This window comes from Trichomycterus rosablanca, chromosome 5 (assembly GCF_030014385.1).
Source record: "Trichomycterus rosablanca isolate fTriRos1 chromosome 5, fTriRos1.hap1, whole genome shotgun sequence".
NCBI lineage: Eukaryota > Metazoa > Chordata > Actinopteri > Siluriformes > Trichomycteridae > Trichomycterus > Trichomycterus rosablanca.
This window is the reverse complement of record NC_085992.1, coordinates 9,381,792-9,403,193: the sequence shown is the minus strand read 5'-3', so window position 1 is coordinate 9,403,193 and position 21,402 is coordinate 9,381,792. Positions and strand designations below refer to the sequence as shown.

Genomic DNA, 21,402 nt, shown 5'->3' with positions numbered 1-21,402 from the left:
CAAAATAGAGGGGCGTGAATGTTGTACTGATACTACAACCCAGGGTTCTTGAAATTATTATTGCCACTTTTTTTCCAGAGAGTCTGAATAGAAAGACAAGACCAGAAAACATTAGCATGATTGACCTTGGTTTCTCCACATTCCCTCCAGCTGCATAGCTGAGTGCCAGTTGTTTAAACTTCTATTTAGGAGTGTTTCAAAAAAACGTGTCCATAATTGTTGAATACATATTCTCCAAAGGTTTTAGAAACAGTGATGTATTTTTGTGTACTTTCATTTACAGTATGTGATTTAGGGTCTCTGTAGGTTAATAAATGTAGGAACCAGGCTAATATTTGTGAGCTTCTGTATTTTCTATTGTGCACACAATTTTTATTGCAATTTTTTTCAGCTTTTTTTTTAAAGCTGTTTAAAGGTGACCTAAAAAATAAAGCTGAACAGAAAGTGTAAATAGTAAATGGTTACAGCAGCAAAAACCAAACATGCTACTTCAGTACCAAGTAGTGTTTGTTATACAAAGAGGTTAAAAATATCCACTCTTATGTGACTAGTGAGAGATTAATTTATTTGCACTTAGATTTGGTTATCAGGCTATAATGCTTGTTCCTGTGTCCTTTCCTTGTCTTTTACCTTATGCTGGCAGGGAGCTGAGCAATGAGAAATGCTGACCTCAGCACCAGGCTCAGTGACAAGCAGAGCCTCTGGGGCTGCTGTATTCTGGGCCAGCTCTCAGTGCTCGGCTGCTTTAAAGTATTTTAGCTTCAATTTAAAAGCTTGCAAAATTTTATAGTTTTTGTGTGACACTGGCATTGAGAGGGAATTATTTAGGCTGTTCTTGAACAGACACATTCTACATGACTTTAGTTGTCAATCAATATCATACTTGTTATAAAATACAGTAAATGTACAATTAGAAACAATAGCAAATTTAATTTAACAGTCATCCCTCATTTCAGTAGGTCACAGGTACTCAGTATAGGAAATAGTGTGTCGCTACTAATAACCAAACAATAACAAGGACTATAACGCTAACACAATATGACACCTTTAAAACATTGCAGAATGTGTGTGGTTATTTTTATGCCACCTAGTCAAAGAACATTAGGTGTTCATTTACACACCTGTCAAACTGTTGGATCTTATTCTATAGTGAGAAGATGAAATGACAGATTTAAATTGTAATTTGACACACATGCTCTGCAATCCCCTGTTATGTCTAAGCCCATAAACAAAAAGCCTTTTACAGTGCAAGGATTTTTTTTTAGGAGGAGAAAGATGGCGACCCAACTAAAGACTCTTTGGATGATCTCTTTCCTAATGATGAAGAGGAACATGGTCAAGGAAGTAAGTAAATCATTTTGAAATACTTTTTCTGTTAGTCCTAATAGAACTTTCTTCAGTTGGCTGTACTGTGATGCACTATGTGCTCTTACTTTTGAGTATTGCATGGTAAACCCTGTGTGTGGTTAATTTCTACCTTTTAGTGCCGCACCAGCATAACAGTGCAGCTGTGGCAGCAGCGCAGCAGGGAGGCTATGAGATTCCAGCACGCCTGCGAACCCTCCACAACCTGGTGATCCAGTATGCTGCACAGGGGAGATATGAGGTGGCAGTGCCTCTGTGCAAGCAGGCTTTAGAGGACCTGGAGAAAACCTCGGGTCATGATCATCCTGATGTTGCAACCATGCTCAACATCCTTGCTCTGGTGTACAGGTCTGTCACAAAACCCCAGCTTCTCCTTTTGATATCCCGTTATGTGCTGAATTTTGGCAGTGTTTACTAATAGTATGTTATTGCAAGCTCTCAGAGTTTAGTTGGGCGGTTGGATAGCGCACCAGTGTATTATGCTAATTCATCACCACTGAGATCCAGGTGCTATCAACTGGCTGGACATCTACAGTGACATGATTGGCTGTGTCTAAGGGGAACAGTGGCTGAAGCCCTACGATGGAAATTCCTGCTTTGTGCTTTTAATGAAATGAAAGAGTTGCCTGGCATGCCACTAATAACAGTCACTCTCTCTTTGCTTCATACTCAGGGATCAAAACAAATATAAAGAGGCTGCACATCTGCTCAATGATGCTCTGTCCATCAGGGAAAAGACTCTGGGCAAAGACCATCCTGCTGTAAGTTACATATTTCCCTTACATAATGCAGATACTGTCAATCCAATATATTAAATCTCATGTCTCAAAAACAAATGATTTAAACATGCTTGATAGAAAAGTACAGTGCCTCATTATGCTGATTGGTTTGTATCTTGCCTTCCACTGACCCTTCACTTTTGTGTAAATTTGTTTTTACTACTACATTAATGCTACAAGGCTGAACATATCAATGACTGCTGCAATGCCAAAGAATGATCACACCAGTCTAAATGTGCCTGCATTAAATCCGAGTTCTCAGTGTTCATGCATGTTGTGTTTCAGGTGGCTGCCACTTTAAATAACCTGGCTGTGCTGTATGGGAAGAGGGGCAAATATAAGGAAGCTGAACCTCTGTGTAAGAGAGCTTTAGAGATCAGAGAGAAGGTAAACATGCATGATCACATCTAAGCCAAATAGGAACTTTGTTATTAACTAGATTTCCTGAGATTACTACAGACACCAGGATCTACCATGGGCTGTTATGTTAGAGGTTAACTAAAAGAATGTGGATCATTTTGCTACGGTTTGTGGACAAGTCAGTACATGTAGCCATTCACAACCATATACTGCATTGATTATATGCTTCAGTCAGTGTTACAGTAGTTAACAAGAGCGATTGCTGGCTATTTTGATATTGCACATCCACCACTAACTCATTATTAGAGTAAAATCTATGGCTTGTGATCTGTACATACCTGCAGCAGAACTTGACAGGATTTCATGTAGGTGGTATGTGGTCTTTAATCTAAATATATAGCTCTGTAGTACTATTCAAAGGTTATCCAGACTCTTTGTACCCAAAACAAGGATGTCTATAATGATCATTATAGTTATAGTTAGCTCATCAAACATCATGAAACAAAATCATGGGCTGTTGAGCAAACTTTACCAACTTGTCAGTTTGCACATAACTTGTTACTTTTTGCTTTGTTCTATCAGACATTAATGAAATTACACATTAGTATAATTTTTTTCAGGCATTAAAACAGGTAGTCTTTAGCAGCTACCTAACAGTTAAGTCATAAACTAAGTTATAAACTGCACTTGACTGTGCAAACAAGGTTTCTGACATCAGTGTAAAACAGCCAACCTGTTCTTAAATAAATAACTAAAAGTTAAAGATCAATACAAATTTACATTGGAAATGCTTGAGGTTGAATTTCTCACAATGCTTTTCTAGAATAGAAATTAGGTTGATTAATTTGTCTAAAAACACATACTACACACTATTACTACTACATCACTGCAGGCCAGGTAAAACTAGCATATGAACCTTTTGCTGTGAGCTGTACAGCAGCTCTTCATATTGATTCAGCCTTCATATGATCAATACTGAGCAAACATTAGAAATCTTACACCGGTTCTGCTGGAGAGAGCAGAAGGGCAGTAAAGCTTGAGTTGCGGAGCTCAGGAAGTAGCTTTAACCATGCAATAAAAACAGAAAAGATGGAAAACCCCATCTTATGTTATGTCACTAGCTGGGTAGCCACAAGTCAGCAAAACTTATCGTTACATTAATAGTGTTTAGCTGGTAAAGCCAATAAGGACAAGGGTTTTTTGATTATGGAGGTGATGGTAAACTGCGCATAAAGCTGCTTTTTAAAATAAAAAAGGAATTTCATAAACATATTATGATAAGAACCTTGACATATAAACATATATATATATGTTTGGTTTTCTCTCTCAGGTTCTTGGGAAAGACCACCCAGATGTGGCCAAGCAACTGAACAATCTGGCCCTTCTGTGTCAGAACCAAGGCAAATATGAAGAGGTGGAATACTACTACTGCCGAGCTTTGGAGATATACGTAGTTAGACTGGGCCCTGATGACCCCAATGTTGCCAAAACCAAGAACAATCTGGTGAGTGGGCAGCGCCATTTAACACGATTTTCCAAATCACATCGCATGTTGGTTTATTAGTCTTATAGAACACAGATGTTCAGACTTTGATTAAAATGTTCCACATACCTTGGTGATATTCGTGTGTGTGTGTGTGTGTGTGTGTGTGTGTGTGTGTGTGTGTGTGTGTGTGTGTGTGTGTGTGTGTGTGTGTGTGTGTGTGTGTGTGTGTGGTTATACATGTACGCACAAGTTGTGTACAAGGCCACTAGTTTAATCATTTCTTTTTATGCTCATCTAATTGAAAAGTCAAGCTATTCAATCCACACACTTTTTTGTTTAGCTAAAACCCACTGAAAATGAGCTTTATCTGAAGCAATGGATCAGCTCCAGGAAAGATGTATTAGTCCTTATACCTGTGAATGGAAATCGAATGTTTAAACCTTGCATTTAACTCTCACTGAATGACCTTCAGAATGTTGTAATAATAAACTGATTCAGCTTTGATGTGTTCCCTTTGTCCTCCACAGGCATCATGCTTTCTCAAACAGGGAAAATTCAAGGAGGCTGAAATTCTCTACAAAGAGATTCTCACTCGTGCCCATGAGAAAGAGTTCGGATCAGTTGATGGTGAGATTCAAAAGCAACATATTTACATTCCTTCATTCATTCATTCATTCATTTTTAAAATAAAGGCTATGATTAATGTAACTTTTAAAAATTATGTATGCAGATTGTTTCAAAGCCGTGAACAAGGCCGGCGATGGATACAGGGCTAAAAAACTGAGACTTTTAAAAAACAATAATGCTGTGTACACATCCAGTCAGAAGAGAACGTATTCTTAATAAACCAATAGTTTTTCATCTTGGATCATCTTTTGCTACCAAGGGATTTAAAAAAACAGCAATAAATAATCTTTAAAAATGATCTTTGTTTATTTTTTTTATTCATTTATTGTATTGTTTTTCATTTATTTTTATTCAAGTGATTTATAATTAGAACAGGATACAACCCAGGCAAACAGCTGAGCATTTAAAGCTAGAATGTCTTGTTAAACAGCCAGTAGCTGTTGGAGTATTATTTTTAAAAACAAAGATGCAGTATTGTGACACATTCATCTCATCAGCATTATTAAAATGATCTGCAATTTGAACAACAGTAGCTTGTGTTAGACAACAGTTTTCATGTCCTCTGGCATCAGTGAGTCTTGGCTGCCCAACAACTTGTCCTTGCTAGTTCGGAGATACTTCAACCAAATCCAGCCATGACTGGCTTTAATCAAAGTTACTCAGGTTTTTATGCCTAATTATATCTGCTGCATTCAGCACCTGTTCTACAAGTATCTACCATCAGCTCAACAGCCTTAATTACCAGTGGTTTTAGCCCTGCAAGTCTCCCATGGATTACATTTTGCCCTGTCTCTCTAATAGTGGAATTATGGGTTTTTGGTAACTTTGTGGGGTTACCTTCCTTCTGGAAAGATTCACCGTTGTTTCTTTTTAGACTCTTTCCTGGAAATTGCTCCTGGAGTTTAACTGGGCTAACAGTAATCAAGCTTAGGTGTGTCCAGTCTTATTAAACCCAAATACTAATTAAACTTTGTTGATTTTGGAACTAATGGGTGATTAGTTTTTCTCCTTGGGCCAGTTTTTTTCTTTAATCAATAAAATGATCATTTAAAAAATGTTTTGTCTTTGCTAAGATCTTTAAACCAATTTTAAATACGAACTCCACAGCACTGAAGATTCGTTTTTCTCCTTGGGCCAGTTTTATTCTTTAATCAATAAAATAATCATTTAAAACAGTCTTTGCTAAGATCTTTAAACCAATTTTAAATATGAACTCCACAGCACTGAAGATTCGTTTTTCTTCTTGGGCCAGTTTTATTCTTTAATCAATAAAGTAATCATTTAAAAACAGTTTTATTTTGGCTAAGATCTTTAAACCCAATTTAAATACGAACTCTGCAGCACTAAAAATACATTTTCCTGAAAGATGATTTAAGAAATATTATTTACAAAAAGCACTGCCTGCACAGTATTGCTGTTTTTAACTACTAAGCCACTTCCCTCTATCTCTGTCCACAGCTGAGAACAAGCCTATCTGGATGCATGCTGAAGAGAGGGAGGAAATGAGCAAAGTAGGTTATTTGTTAATGTTTTGTGTTTGTGTCCAGATTCAGTGCAGGTTTAAACACCACAGATAATATTGCAAACACTTTTAAAACATGGAGTTGTTTACTGATGTAGCAACTGGGATATGTGAGTTTTTCTTTTGCGTTCTGTAACTTGTGTATGTTCTGCTTTACTTCTAGGGCAAGCACAGAGATAACACCCCATATGGAGAGTATGGGGGCTGGTACAAAGCCTGCAAAGTCAACAGGTACCACACACACATGAACACATTAATTCAGAACACACAGCTCTTCTGTACCATTTTTTGTAGAAAAAAGACCTAAGACACTGAAAAAAGTTAGATCGTGTTTCCTAAACACTTGGGAATAAATTGCAGTTTCTTTTATATATTGCCTTAATTTGGATATATCAAATTTCCCTTTGGCACTCTGGCAACCCCTGCCAGTAACAACATCCTTGTAGGCTGAGGTTGGCTTCGGGTTTGCAAGCATCTTTTCCAGCACAGTGGATTTCAACAGCAACTTCTAATGTACAGAGTGTCACAATATGCCCTTTGTATCAATCCATAAATCATGACAGTACTTTGATTAGACAGTAGTCAAGTTGTAGTGGCAAGGAGATTATCTCCTATCTGGCCTTACCTCCCTCTGTCACGGATAACAATGGTCTGTTAAGCTCCTGACTGGACCGGTGGCACAGCTGAGATTAAACAGTTGGAGCCAATCTGAAGTGGTTGATTAGCATATTATACTGCTGCAGCACATGAACGTCCCGTTTGTTCTTTTTTTTTTTTTTTGATGATTGTCATGTTTTGAATTTCTTAGCCCGACTATGAATACCACTCTGAGGAACCTGGGTGCCCTGTACCGTCGCCAGGGAAAGATGGAGGCTGCTGAGACCCTGGAGGATTGTGCCACAAGATCCCGCAAACAGGTTAGTTACAATAATTGTCGTAAGATGTGAAAAAGATCCACAAGTAAATTAAACCAGTACATATTAAACAAATGATGAGGTGTAGGACAGATTTCCACATCTGTGGAAAATGGCTCATAGACAAATACCACAATGAAAGAAGCTAAATTTGACTTAGTAGGACTAATGCTGGTTTGGGATTTGTGAGCCAGATGTGGTTAAAATAAACCCATGTTATGAGAGCATGAGCAAGACCTCAAAATTATAGTGCTAGTTTTTCCCCTTTAAGAAAAAAACTTTCCAGAATCGGGAACCCAGTTAAAAGAGGACTGAATGTAACAAAATGTTCTCACTCTAAACTCACTTTAAACTGTGTATTTTTTTAAACTGTAGCTTTCAAGGGTTTTATTAGTGGATTGGATTTGATCTTTGACTTAAAATTGACTAAGATATATAGGACTAGCTTTAACTAACTTCTGCCAGAATCACTGACTTTACCCTGCAGTAAATAAAATTTAGAAAATGTTCAAGTAAACCTTTTCAGTATTTAACAGTTTAAAGAAAGAGACGTCAATAATTTCTGCCATGTTTATGCTTGTCTTGTCTTTGTATCTCTTTTTTCCTTTGGCTTACTTTGGATACCAGAGCAACTCAGTAAGTCATTTTGTCTAAAATAGGAGCATTTACTTAACCACTCGTAGACTTCTCATTTTCCACAACTCTGTAATTACAATTCCTCTGTAGAGCACTGTAGACTCATTAACATGCAGCTCATAGAAAGATGTATAGAGTAAAATAAGCATTGGTGACACACCACTTAATGTATTGCTTATGTGTGTTAGGGGATTGATCCGATCAACCAGAACCGTCTGGTTGAGATTCTAAAGGAGGGTGAGGCTGAGAGGAGGAGGAGCCGGGACAGCATGTCCAGTGTTAAGTACGATAGCAGCTCAGAGGCTGGAGAAGAAGTGAGTATGGGGATAGAATGGAGTGGGGTAAGTACACATCCACTTTACCATCCAATTACAGATCAGTGGCATACAGATACAGCACAGAGCAGCCTTGCCTTATATTAGCCGCTAAATACAACACAAAAACACAAAATGAATATTAAAGTAAAGTACCTGAATATCTGGATAAATGCATTGTAATAATTTGGTTCAGAATGTCAATTGTTAGTTTTTTTTATTTCTATACAAGTGGATTTAAAATGCTATTGCCCTATGAAGTCAGATGTGCTTTCTAATTATTATTTAAAGTAAAGCTTAGAGCTTTCTGTCAAATGCTATAAAGGTCACTTTCTCTGCTGAACACAAAGTAGAGCATGCATCTCCAGGCATCATTGTAATTGTCACATTTATGGCATATAGCAGACACTTTTATTCCAAAGAGACAATTTTGACTGAATACAAGAGGGTTAAGGGCCTTGTTCAGGAGCCCAACAGTGGCAACTTCAAGGTGGTGGGGCTTGAACCAGGGACCTTCTAATTACTAGTTCAATACCTTTACCAATGAGCTACCTCTGCCCCTGAAAAGGCTCTTACTGCTTGATAATGCCTTCTTTAAACTTTAAGTCTAACTCAGAACTGTATTCATACTCGGCAACAACTTACTCATGTACTACATTTTAATAACATTAAATACAAAGCAGACCAGTGACCTCCAGTAAGGCTGCTCTGTCTGAATGAAGTATACACTGCTATTTAGACAAAACCAAATGCTGATTGAGTGTCCTGGCACATTTACAGTTTTTTTTAACATAACTTGTTTTATTATTGTTATTTCTGTTTCTGAAATATAACTGGTTGTTGCCTGTATTTGTGCTGTGTTACTGTTGATACAGCATTTTGCACAAAAAAGCACATGAGCACTTTCCTCTTGCGGTAGCCAGGGTTACAGAATCATCTTCATGCCATACTAGTCTAATTACTGAAAATACCAGCATTTAAAGGAAAATGATTATTCAGTAAAAAACAACAATACAAGTTGAATTTTACAAAGCAAATCTATTTATTTCTTGTTATCTATTTATATCTAGTTGTTTCATATTCATATCAAACACTGAGTGGAAGACACGAACACTTAAATATATTTGGACTGTATACAGAAAAACTTTTCGTTAAGGTTAAGTTAAGTTAAAGACATCACAAGAAAAAAAACCCCATAATTTAGGAGTGTTATTGGCCAGGCGCTCAGGTGGTGCAGTGATAAATTACGCTAACCCACTACTGCTGAGATTTGAATCTCAGCCGTGCTGCCAAATTAGGCATGCGGACCAGAACGATCCACTGTGGCGACCTGTAAAAATGGGAGCAGCCGAAAGTAAAAAAAAAAAAAAGGAAACGCTATTAGGACATCTTGTATTACTCTATTGTTTTGTTTGCTTTTTTTCTGATGGGTGGCAGCAGGGTAAGAAGGTCCAGAGAACTAGCTGTGTGATAAATGTTTGAAAAAATGTTTACATGTAATTCAGTTGCAAACAAAAGTGCATGCATATGTTACAAATAAAACTGAAACATCATCAGAAAATGTTAAACATTATTTTTGTTCATTATTTCAACTAAATGTACTGTGTAGATGTCTGAGAGGATTTTAGACTAAGCATAGCATTCCTCTGCTGCACTCTTAAACTGGCTTAAGGGTCTGGTGTAACTGAGGGGCTTCTGCAGGAGGGAACAGTGCTGTGTGTTTTAATGCTCTTCTGACCTTCTTGCCTTATTTAAAACTTCACTGCATGTGGCTAGTCTTCTGTGCTATTGCACCTTGTTTTGTGCTTCATGTGTTAATTCATCCTAAGGTGTGAGCTCCATCACATCGACTATGCTCACACACTGCTTACTAACCATCACTGCAACGTCTGCTGACTCACTTACACTCTCTCACTTACACTCTCTCACACACACACACACACACACACACACACACTCACAAGCCCCCGTCCATTTTACATCCTGGATCGGAAAAAGCATCTTAGACTGAATTAGTAGAAATTTCACGTCATTGAAAAGTATCAGAAAGACCTGAGAAATCAGATCACTGATTTACTCATGTAAACTCAGAGGTTTCCCACAATCAGATTACTAATGTGCATGTAAACCCAATAATCGGATTATGTTTATAATCCAGATTTCTTGCAGTAATCTGCATGTAAACCCAGTCTTTTGTTTCTCTCCAAGGTGGGATGTGGAGCTGTGTGGGTTGTGTGGCGCATGATAGCCGTTATCATTCTGGCCATGACTCTGGCATTGCGGAACATGCTAAGGAAATCCAAAAGAAGTTATTATTATATTCAGAATAAATAAAGCTTGCAACAATTGACCACAGTGTATTAGGCTTTTTTAATGAAGCTATTCTTATTTATTCCATAAATGTCCAAATATTCAAGCTAACCTCATTTTTAGGCATTTGTAAGCTTGTTTGCTTTTCACATTTGAATCTTATTCATCCTAGTCACACAGCTGCAAACACAACTGCTGCAAATCTGCATCTTACAGACCATTTTCCAGTTTGTCCATTATTGATTTCTCATCTTCAGTTATCAGTATTGAGTGTTTTTTTTGCAGATTACTAAATGTCAAGCCTAGAACCAGACACACTAATGGCTTATGAGAGACAAATTAAAGACAGGGGGGAACATTTTTGCTCTGGCATTTCCCATAATTTCTCGTAGCTAAAATGGCAAAATAAGAAGCTGACTTTTTATGTGATGGCAGTTCTTATGTCATGGCTTCGATTTCTGTACTATGATTACAAATTATTCAGAAGTGGTGTTTCTGTTTTTAAGGCTATGGATTGCTTTGAAGGTTGAAACACTTAGTAAGACTCTTAGCTTAATTTAAAGTGGCTTTGTATAAAAAGCATCTACCAGATGTGTGAATGTAGATATAGTAGTGGCATTCATACTGGTAGAGAGGGTCTGGAAAATTTCTGGTAAATATGGTTCAAACCTTTTCATGGCCAAATTAACTATGAAATAGTTATTATAGGTGGTGACCCTTAATGTGTACAGGGGGGAAATGATTAAAATAGCAGTAATATTGGTTACATTTTTAATAGTTTCTTTACAAAATGCTGACATAACCATGCATAAGCCTACCATGTAAATTTAAAAACATTCATAAGTAATAACATTTTGTACTATTTCATAACATAACATAACTATTTCTCCATTAAAACTCCCCTGTGCCCAAGTTTGAATTACACTGCTAACACTATGAAGTGTTCATAACCATAACCAGTATGTAGCATTTCTGTGTTTTAGTGGTGTATACACTCTGAGCTGTGTTTGTCCAATTTAAGTGCACTCAGTGCTGGACCCTGGTATGCCTGGCTAAATGAAGGGGCACAGTAGAGCTTTTGTATATGGTGTGTAAATTGGAAGGTAGCCAGGGCTTTTGAAAACCGGCTGTTAGCAAGGCTGCCTGTGCATGGTGCCATTTGGCTACCGAGCACTGGAATTTATTTCTCTTTAGTGCAGCTGCATTGGGGCAGTAAAGGCTTGACGTTCAGTCAGTAGGAATTGCTTTTAAATTATTCATGCCGTGTTGTCACAGAAGGATGTATGTTCGTGGTTCACATATGCATGAATCGATTGTGATCTCAGTGTTGTCTTTTTTTAATTTTGCATTATCTAACTATGCATGTTACTGTGCACTAAGCATAATGAAGCTGTTTTAGTTCCTTTTTTAACTAACCAACTGCATCCATTTAATTTGTCGTTAACATTGCCTTGACAACCAATCAGCCAACGAGATTGATTCCTCTGGATGTTGTGGATTGTACTTTCTCCAGGATGTCGTAGGTTCCTTGAATTAAGGAAGACGATGGAAGAAGAAGTAGGAACAGTGTTGAGATTGATAGTATATGCTAGATATGGCCAAGATTACACTTTTTACAGCAGTATAAAAGTCAGTCACCATTTAGTAATTAATTAGTAATTTAGTAATCAACTTATTTAGACATTTTGTCTAGGAACTGACAGCTTTCACACCCAGACTAGTTTCTTTTGTTTACATGATAACCATTAAACTTTAGCACTGAAAACCTTAGTATGTAGGAAAAGAAGCCAGAGTGAGTCCAGCCTGTTTCCAAACCTCTTGCTACAGAGCTGCTGGAGCTGGGTCACCCATACAATTAATCAAATCAATTACCACCTTATTGTACAGGTCAGGTTTTATATGCAAGGGTCATTGTTCAAATTGCCTGACCTGAGTAATTGGTAGCTAAACAGGTTTGGCACACTGCATTCTTTACTATTGTGTGTTTGTGTCAACAGAACACACACGTGAACACATCCGCACACACACCCACAAAATAAAACGTTACTAGTTGTGGGTCACAATGACCAAAACCAAGTTTCTTGAAGTTACTTCAAGTTTAATCTCTCTTACATTGTGGTAAAAAATAATAATCATTATTACAAAAAGCTCTAAATTAAATTCTGGGTCAGTAATGTAGTAATTATAATTACACTAGTTCAACATTTGTCATGCAGAGGTGTTTGTGTAGTTAACAGTAATATAACCCTGGCCTTAGTGCAGTGTTTTGATCCCACAGGACAAACACAGTAACAATAAAATTAATTATAAGGTTGGTGACACAGCAAATCTTGTTTCACCTGTTATTCATTTGGCCATGTTCACCTGGCAGCTGAAAATCTCATGCTGGCATACAAAACGGTTGGTTAGTACACCGTTGATATTATCTGAATGTAGTATTTAGTTTGCATTGTGGGTAATGGCTCGGTGGTGTAGTGGGTAAATAAACACATATTTAAAAACAGGTGTCTGTATGTAGACACCTGACCAGCCTATAGCACATTTGGTATTCGAACCTTGGATCCCAGCGGTATATATACACCATTTGCTGCCATTACTTCTTTCAATATTAACACTATGAATTCATATTAAGATAATTATATTCTTAGCATTGCCTGTGCAGCCCTCTAAATTTGAATTTGCTTAATAATTACCATAGAGTTAGTCACATATGCAGAGGCATGATCAGAGACAAAAACAGATCAGACAGAATACAGCAGGGATTTAACACAGATTAGCAAAAGGATCTAATTACAGCTATATTCTGTCAGTTAGCATATCGCTAGTTGAGGCCACTTGCAATGTTTCTCGTGATACTCAATGGTGTGGTGTCTCTCTGTTCTCTTTATCAGGCATAAGCCATCAAGATTTTTCCTCAACCCTTCTCTCCCTTCCCATCACATAGCAAAGGAAGCTCTTGCTCCCACTGGTCTTTTAATTGCCCATCTGCAGATTCGGCCTGTTCCATTCCTGGTGTCTTCGGCGAGACTGCTGCCTGATGCTTTCTTCACCTGTACACTGAGAAATGTTGGGGTGGCGCTTTTACTCTAAAATGCATAATTCTCTTGTTTTTCCTTCTCTGTGCCCTGGGAATTGTAAATGTTGTCTGTATATCCTCTTTGTCTCTTTGGTCACTTTCCTCTCTTTCTCATTCTCTTTGCTCACTTTTTCCTCTTGTTTTTTTTATTTTGTAGCTTTAGCTCTTAAAGCATTTACAGTATTTAATGAATGAAGACATGCATAAAAACTGAAGAATAGCACACGCTTTGTTTTGCTGTCTAGTCTGAAAAATGTGTGTTCAGTGAGCCTTGCTGCATTCACAGTATTGCATTTGGAATTTGGCTTGAATTCTGCTCTTTAAATCATTTGGTTTTTATTTTATATGACTTGACCTTTAAATGAATGGCCTTTATTTGTGATCTTTTATTTATGTGGCCTCTATTGAGTTAATAATGACTGACAGCTTGAAAGTGTCTGAAATGAGCTGGTTATTTTGTTTTTGGTAACCTGTGTTTCTGTAATTTATAAACTCATGATTTTTAAACAGTATTTTTCTGTCTATGTATTTTTAATTTGTGATATCCAAAGGTGAGCTAAGATGAGTCGAGACAGCTGTGTCTGTAAATAGGCTGGAGGTTGGGGTTGCATGGACATGCTTTTTTGTTGTTGTTGTACTTAACTAAGCATTATTTCTTATTCTAATTATGTTTACAGAGCTTATAAATGCATGTCGTCTCTTTGGTTTGAAACCAGCTAATGCTAGAGCTCTTTTAATTTCTGGTTCACGTTTTATCTTTAAATCATTTAGCACATTTAGCCTTTACACAGTCATTTTCTGGGTTGCACCCAATCACACATTTTTTTTATCATGAATGATCTGCTTCATATGATGTAACATTTAATTAAATAAATTTAAATCATGGATTTGGTGAAAATAGTATTTCAACCACTTGAATTAGTTTCTCACATTCATTCTTCTCTACTGACTCCACTTTCTCTGAGTGATCAGTGGGTGACTGGTTGTAAATAAGTGCATTATGGAGCTGTGCTATTTATTTAACAAAGATTGTTGTTCTAGCCCTAGATGCACAACAATGCATTTATTTATGTATTTGTTTTTGGTACTTTGACAATGTGATATTGGCAGTTGTGCCACAATATTGTATGGCTTAAGAAAATCAGTTGCACAACAATGGGCAGGGCTCTAATTCAGTTTTAGTGCCCTTAATTCTTAAACACTACAATTTGCATTAATTTTGGGCATCTTTGTTTCTTAATTCCTGGCAGTTTATTAGCTATTGTGTAACACATTAGCCGATCAGATATCACCAGGACTTGTACACAGTTTTGACCCGATACCTTGCAATGCCAATCTACCTGAAATTTAAACTCTGGCTTTTTAATTCAATTAACCCATATCCAGTTAATAACCACAGTGCTACTTGCAAAATGGGTTTATTAAATTGCCTCAGTTTCCTGCTTTGTTGGATGATGCTGCAATATTTTGAGCCTCTCTGGATCTTAAATAAAGGGAGTCAAACTAAAAATCAATAGCCACAGACAGGTCCACACCCTTTCACAAGCCTGATCTGTTTGCATGGACATTGCTAAGTAGCAAGAAGTTAAAAAGGGAATAAGAAGGTTACAATTTACACTACGCAGCATTTACTACATTCACTCAAAGCTTTTTGTTATATTTTATTTGCGTAATCAGAATTGACTTGTATCTAATTGAAGCAACTGTCCACTAAATATGTGCTGTTTCCTTTAATGTTCTCAACACACTAAAGCAGTGTAGAAGTGCTAGTCTATAATTTTACACCAATTCTACAACGGCTTGCAGTCAGATTGGACTCTTGCTGATGAAAATTGATCAAATGCTTTTGAATGCACATCAACAGAAACACATTAAGGTATGAAGTTCCAACCCTGTACAGATTTATTCTAAATCATCTGTTAATATGCCATTCCGATCTCTTCGTCATCTTCACTTTTGCCAAAAAAATTCCTAGAGGTAGTGAAGAGTGTGAACTTGAACAAAAAATATTATCATGCTATTCTAATAGACAATATTGTTGTGTTTAGTGGAATGTGGATTATTTATTAAACTGTTCTTTATTATGATATATAAATATATATACAGTGTAACTCTAGAGCAATGTAATGTCTAGAGCAGTAGTACTGACATATAGACTATCGTAGAACTTAGACCTGCACATATATTCATCTGTCTTCATTGTGATGGTTGTTGAATGAACACTTGTCAATGTTGTTCAATAAAGGTTTTCATTTGCGAAAGTTTTGAAGTGGTTTCTAATCAATGAAAAACACATGAAATGTTAAACATGACTGTCATTGTAAATGTAACACCAGTGTATGTGTGTGAGATATGTATATAATTATACTTAATGTAGTTATATGTAATGTAGTAATAATATTCAATAATTTTACTTGTATGGTAATTACTCTAACAGGCTTTGAGTCTGAGACCACGTGTAACACAGTTTTGCATTTCTCAAGTTTAAAACAATGTTTTTTCATTACAAATTATATAATAAGCATAACGATGAACAATTTTAGAAATACTTATTATTGTGCTGTGACATGGAGTGGACATGCACCCAAGTTGGCATGTAATCCACAGGTTTGTTCAAAGTCTGATGATCAATGTTATCTCTTCAGGATTTCACAATATTCTAAAAAGCATCTTGTGATGTTCCTATATTGTGTGTTTGTTGTGTATGTACACACATTTAAACACATGCATAACATTTTATAGTCTGAATAAAAAAAAACTTATAAATTATATAAAATTGGTAAAGCATTTTGTAATATCAATATACTGAATAAACATCTACAGTTATTCAGTAAGAAAGTCCTAGCTGATTTCCCCAAGGGAAATTAACTAGTCTTATCTTGACAGTCAGCGCTTCTTAATCATCTTTGGTCTTCAAGTACTTGCAGTCATATTTTTTATAAAAAAAAAAAAAAAAAGATTTATAAGTCAAATATTTTCTGATGAGTTTTAAATTAAGCTTTTTTCAGTTGAATAGTGTAGTATTTTAGAATAGCAAGGTACTAATAATGCTGCTATGTCTCAATTAGTCAACCCCTACGTGATATTGCTAATAATAAAACCTGCTGCTAAACTGTATGACCTAAAGTTGGGTTACAACCTGATTAAACCACTGAGAAGTCAATAATGACTGTTAATTTCTTCAGCTGTGATGTGTTATATAAACACCACCCAGAGACTCAAGTGTTCAAGGTGTGTTGCAACCATTTACATTTATGGTATTTAGCAGACACTTGAATCCAAATTTACTTACAATTGTCACCTTATACAGTCCAAGCAATTTAGAGTTAAGGACCTTCATCAAGAGCCACAAAGTAACAACATGGCAGTGTTGTAGCTTGATTTAGGAACCTTCTGATTACTAGTCCAGTACCTTAACAACTGAGCTACCACTACCAACCATGGTGAAAACTAACAAAAACTGAGAGAGGCCTTATCAGTAACAAAAAGAACAACAACATAACATAACCCTGTGTCAATGCAAAAGACTTACAGTGTGACCCAACAACTAAGCACTTTATGGCCAGACTCCAGGAAACACAGGAAGGGTTGAGTGGAATACATCAGAAGGAATTTTGATAGGCCTGCGGAGTTCTGGACACAGTTCTATAGAATGACAAATCAAAACTGTCTGGCCATATGGATCAGTGGTTTTTCTGGCACAAAAAAGGCGAGGCTTATTACCAGAAGAATACTATTCTCACAGCCTGCTGCAGGTACTGGAAATCATATGACTGGTAGCATGGATTCAGAGAAATACCAAGGCATTTCAAGGAGAATTTTTTTCTGCCTTTTGTGGTGAAAACTGAACCTCAGTGATAATTGGACATTCCAGCAAGACATAGATCCGATGCACAGATTTAAGTCAAGCAAATCTTGGTTTAGGAATCAGTCCTGGAATATCCTGGAGTGACCTTTTCTTTAAATCCTATAGAAAATGTTTGGTGGGATTTAAAGAAAGCAGCACAGAAGCCATTAAATGGGTGAAGAATTTATAAGAGAGGTGTCAGAATCTTGTTAGCACTTACAGAAATCATTTATTAGAGGTTATCAAGGCAAAAGGATGTTCCACCAGTGCAAATAGTACAAGTGGACATTTGCCAAAAGAACTTGCTGGTTTTAAATGAGGAGAGATATAAAAGTGAGAGAATGTGTTAACTAATTCTTACTGAAAACTGTATTTGACCCTGAGTGAGTAGGGTTTGTGCAAAAGTCACTGTTTGTGTGCATGTGTTTTGTAAAATATTGCTGGGTGTGTGTATAATTGTAGTAAAAACATGTCTGATTTATGTTTGAAGGATAGCGGCTCTCTGCCGAGGGTTGGCTCTCTGGGGAAGATCAGGGACGTGCTACGCAGAAGCAGTGAGATGCTGGTAAAGAAACTGCAGGGGAATGGACCTCCAGAGCCTCGTAATACCAAGTACGCACCAAAATTTACACATTCTTCTTAACATACCTGTACAAAATCCCAAATTACAGGTTTGTATCTTTTAAGCAGTATTAATGCAGTATAACTCGCATTTAAAAAATTACTAAATAAAGTAAATTAGTTTTACATTACAAACGAATCTATAATAGATAGTAGAATTTGTGTTTATTCTCAAAAGTAAAGGATTTGGCAACAAACGGCATGACTGGGCATACACACAGTGCTGTATCATCACTTTAAAAAAAGCATACTTGAGTCTTTGTTAAATATTAAAAGTAGTTTGATCATCTTAAACATATAAGTGTCAAGTATGTGAAAATAGAAAACAAAATTGAAAAGGGGTGAATATAGATAAAAGTGGATGCCTCTAAAAATGGACTATTAAATATTTTTTATCTAGTACTGTTTTCGGAACTCACCATAATTGAATATTGAACTGATTTTTACTATAGCTGTTTTACTAATGTTGCTCTCATCCTTTTAGTATGAAACGAGCTGCCTCACTCAACTACCTGAATAGGACAGGCGACGAATCCTTCCAGGTAAGAAACACGTCAGTGTGTTGCTCTCTAAATCCACAAGCTTCTGCCTTCAAAATGTTTAATGTACAATAAGTCAAGAGTTTCTATTAATCTGTAACTAACGTGTTATGGCGTTAGAATGTCTTCTTTTTCTGTGACCAGTGGATGAAAATTGATTAAGTAAATCTAAATTTTTATTGATGATAGTTAATAAACAGATGATGCCACATTCATTACAACGAGAAAGTCAAGAAGGTTTTAAAATCTAAAAAAAAAAAATTCATCATAGATTTTCTGGAAGGACATTTGCTTAGGAAGACCTTATCCAAGAACCACCAAAAAACAAGGTTGCTATGAATGAAAAGCTGTTACACCTGAAATACACCTGTCACTGTCCACAGACAAGCAAGCTACACAAGAAAGAAGCCCCATGCTTTAAAAAAAAAAAGCCTAAAGCTTGACTTAATTCGCATCAACAAAAAAGTGCTTTCTGTTGGAAAGGTATGTTGTTAGATTAAACAAATTTTACCAACTTTGGGCACCATGAGTCTGTTTGACATTTAATTTCACAACAATGAGCACCACCACTTTTGAGAGTATAATGTAGCATTAAATAGCAGTAACACCGTGAAGGCTTAGTGGCTAGAGCTTCAGCAGTTATTGTGGCATTAGAAAATAAATTTACCTATTTGTCTCTCCACCTTTTTGCTTTTAGTGTTTGACTTGAAAAGTTTTATTTCAGCGAAAGCTGTAGCAGATGACAGCCAGGCACAGATTCTGACATGTAAATTGGTTCTAGGTGTTCTGCAGAGTGGGTACAGAATGGGTACAGAGACTGGTGTGAAGAAATTTAGGCTGAATTCTAAATGGTTTTATGATGCACATGCACATTTAAAGCCACAAATGGCACCATCATTACCTCCTTGTCTTCCTCCTACTTTCTCTCTTCCTGTCTGATTCATTCCTTATTACTTTATGCTTTTTCTCTCTCACAGAGTCCAGACTTAAGCAAGCTGAGGCAGAGTCGTGGGTTGAGCTCCAGCAATGTGGATCTTTACAGTGGGAATTAAGATCATCTCCCCACACCTCTAGCCTTGTCCTTATGTCCAAATGTTACTGCTTTTAAAAAAATGCCAGACCTGTCAGCAGTGCTTGAAACTGATTGGTCAAGCATAAATGTACCAGGTTTGCACTAATTCTTAATATAATCAGGATGTTTGTTACAAAGACAAACGTTACACCCATTTCTGTTACCACATTTTCCCTGGTGTGATCCCTAATACGGGTCTTGACCGTATCAGTTTGCCAAAGAGGAACCCTTTTTAACTAGTCTTGCCAAAATAAGAGACATTATTTAAATATATACTTTTTAGTAAATATAGTACATTCTCAACATGTGTTTGATAATTGTTGTTTTTGTTTGTTACCCTGGAGAGAATGCTGTTGTTGAATTCTTGTGTTGGTCCTGGCCTGTTACTATATGTCCTCTTCAATGTCTTGCATAGATAATGCTGTGCTAATTTTTGTCTTTATGCTGTTGGATAACAGGTATAATTTTATAAAGAGGAAATGCAGACCATAGCAGGTTAGCAGGAAAAATCTTATGACTATATTGTAGCCTGTTTATAAGAAAGATTTAAGCAAGATGGCAAAAATGTTCGAGATCCAAACACCAACAGGGCACTGTTTCTTATCAACCAATAGAAATAGGTCATTTAAAGCCATTTAAAAAGTCATTTTTATATATAAATATTTTGTATTTTTACTGTCAAATACAAAAGGTGACATTTTATACTCATTCAAAATAGAACATTAATAAAGTGACTTGATTTAAATGACAGATACTGTTAAATTATTATTAAATTACTGAGACTTTGTCATCTTATGAATATTGGATGTTAGGAATATTGGCTCATTTGTGGAGCTTGGATAGAAACATCACTTTTTCAAGCCCCTTTAATTAAAATTAAACTCTGGCGTTGTTAGCGCTAACTAGCTAATAGTTAATAGTTAATAATTTAAACTATGTTTTAAGAAAGCTTGAGGTTATGGGCTGCATTTTCAGTGTAGACTTTTTATTAAAATAGGGCTCATGTATATATACAGTATCTTACTATTCAGCTTGAATGTACATTTTTCCAGGTTTCCTTTTGTCATCCTTATTGTATTTTATTTAAAATAGTATTTTGTTATATTGGTTAAATGAAAAGTATGGATCTAGTACGTTACAAATTCTGTGCTAACAGTAAAATTGTCCTAAAAATGTACACATATATAGTTCAGTTGGAAAAGAGTAGAACAGTTTTATCAGGAAAGTCTGAATTTTTTTAGTATGTTTACTTGATGAATATGAAACAGAACCATGTTACACTGCAGAATGTTTTAACATTGTTTTAATATTCTTTATACCATGGCCATGAGATATTCTAACTAACTGACTTACAGTTACAATTCCTTTGAGCTTTATCATTTTTTCAATGCTGCTGATGTGAATGAGAATATTTTTATATTGTAGAAAAACTATGTATTTTATTGTCTCATCGCTGACTTTTAATGGTGGAGGTTATATACTGTATGATGGTGATGGGAAATTGTAAATATGGGTTTTTATTGGGATCTCAGGTAAAATGGTTCGAATAAAATGTTTTGTATGTTTTTTGAACTACGCAGGTGTTGGGTACGATAGCCATAGAAGCCCAAGTGTTGGGTATATCAGCCATCTCTGTGATTTATAGCCTCCTATTTTATGTTATAAAAGGTCCTGTGATAATAAATAATTTATCAATCTGTGTTTTGTGTTAATATGGCTTAATTGTGTTAGACATGTGTTTACTTCTTAGCAAAGCCATGCCTATATGCAACAGCAAGAGACTGTTTTGTCTTTTATATAGCTTGTTAAATTACTGTTTGTCAGCTTACAATTTAAACATTCTTACATATAGCTGCATTCTCTAAACCCAGTCACCTAAGAAACCATACAATTTCTCTGTGAGCTCTAATGTTTTTTCCAGCCATTACTGCTCA

At 36.2% G+C, this 21,402-nt stretch overlaps 1 protein-coding gene across 5 annotated transcripts in view; it reads left to right on the top strand.

Annotated features, from left to right (window-relative positions):
- Positions 1-21,169, top strand: part of klc1b (kinesin light chain 1b) — a 31,228-nt gene extending 10,059 nt beyond the window's left edge. Inside the window, exons 4-16 of one of the 5 annotated variants that reach the window (XM_062995622.1) lie at positions 1,266-1,344; positions 1,485-1,713; positions 2,039-2,126; positions 2,430-2,531; positions 3,835-4,008; positions 4,518-4,617; positions 6,076-6,128; positions 6,303-6,370; positions 6,948-7,056; positions 7,878-8,030; positions 17,727-17,848; positions 18,342-18,399; positions 19,374-21,169. In XM_062995622.1, the coding sequence (XP_062851692.1) occupies positions 1,266-1,344; positions 1,485-1,713; positions 2,039-2,126; positions 2,430-2,531; positions 3,835-4,008; positions 4,518-4,617; positions 6,076-6,128; positions 6,303-6,370; positions 6,948-7,056; positions 7,878-8,030; positions 17,727-17,848; positions 18,342-18,399; positions 19,374-19,448 (1,410 nt within the window). In that variant the 3' untranslated portion in view covers positions 19,449-21,169. Of the gene's footprint in view, positions 1-1,265; positions 1,345-1,484; positions 1,714-2,038; positions 2,127-2,429; positions 2,532-3,834; positions 4,009-4,517; positions 4,618-4,720; positions 4,916-6,075; positions 6,129-6,302; positions 6,371-6,947; positions 7,057-7,877; positions 8,031-10,211; positions 10,362-13,204; positions 15,651-17,726; positions 17,849-18,341; positions 18,400-19,373 lie in introns of those variants that run through there. The other 4 variants (XM_062995626.1, XM_062995625.1, XM_062995624.1 and 1 more) reach the window with 4 other exon arrangements.
- Positions 21,170-21,402: the final 233 nt, after the last annotated feature.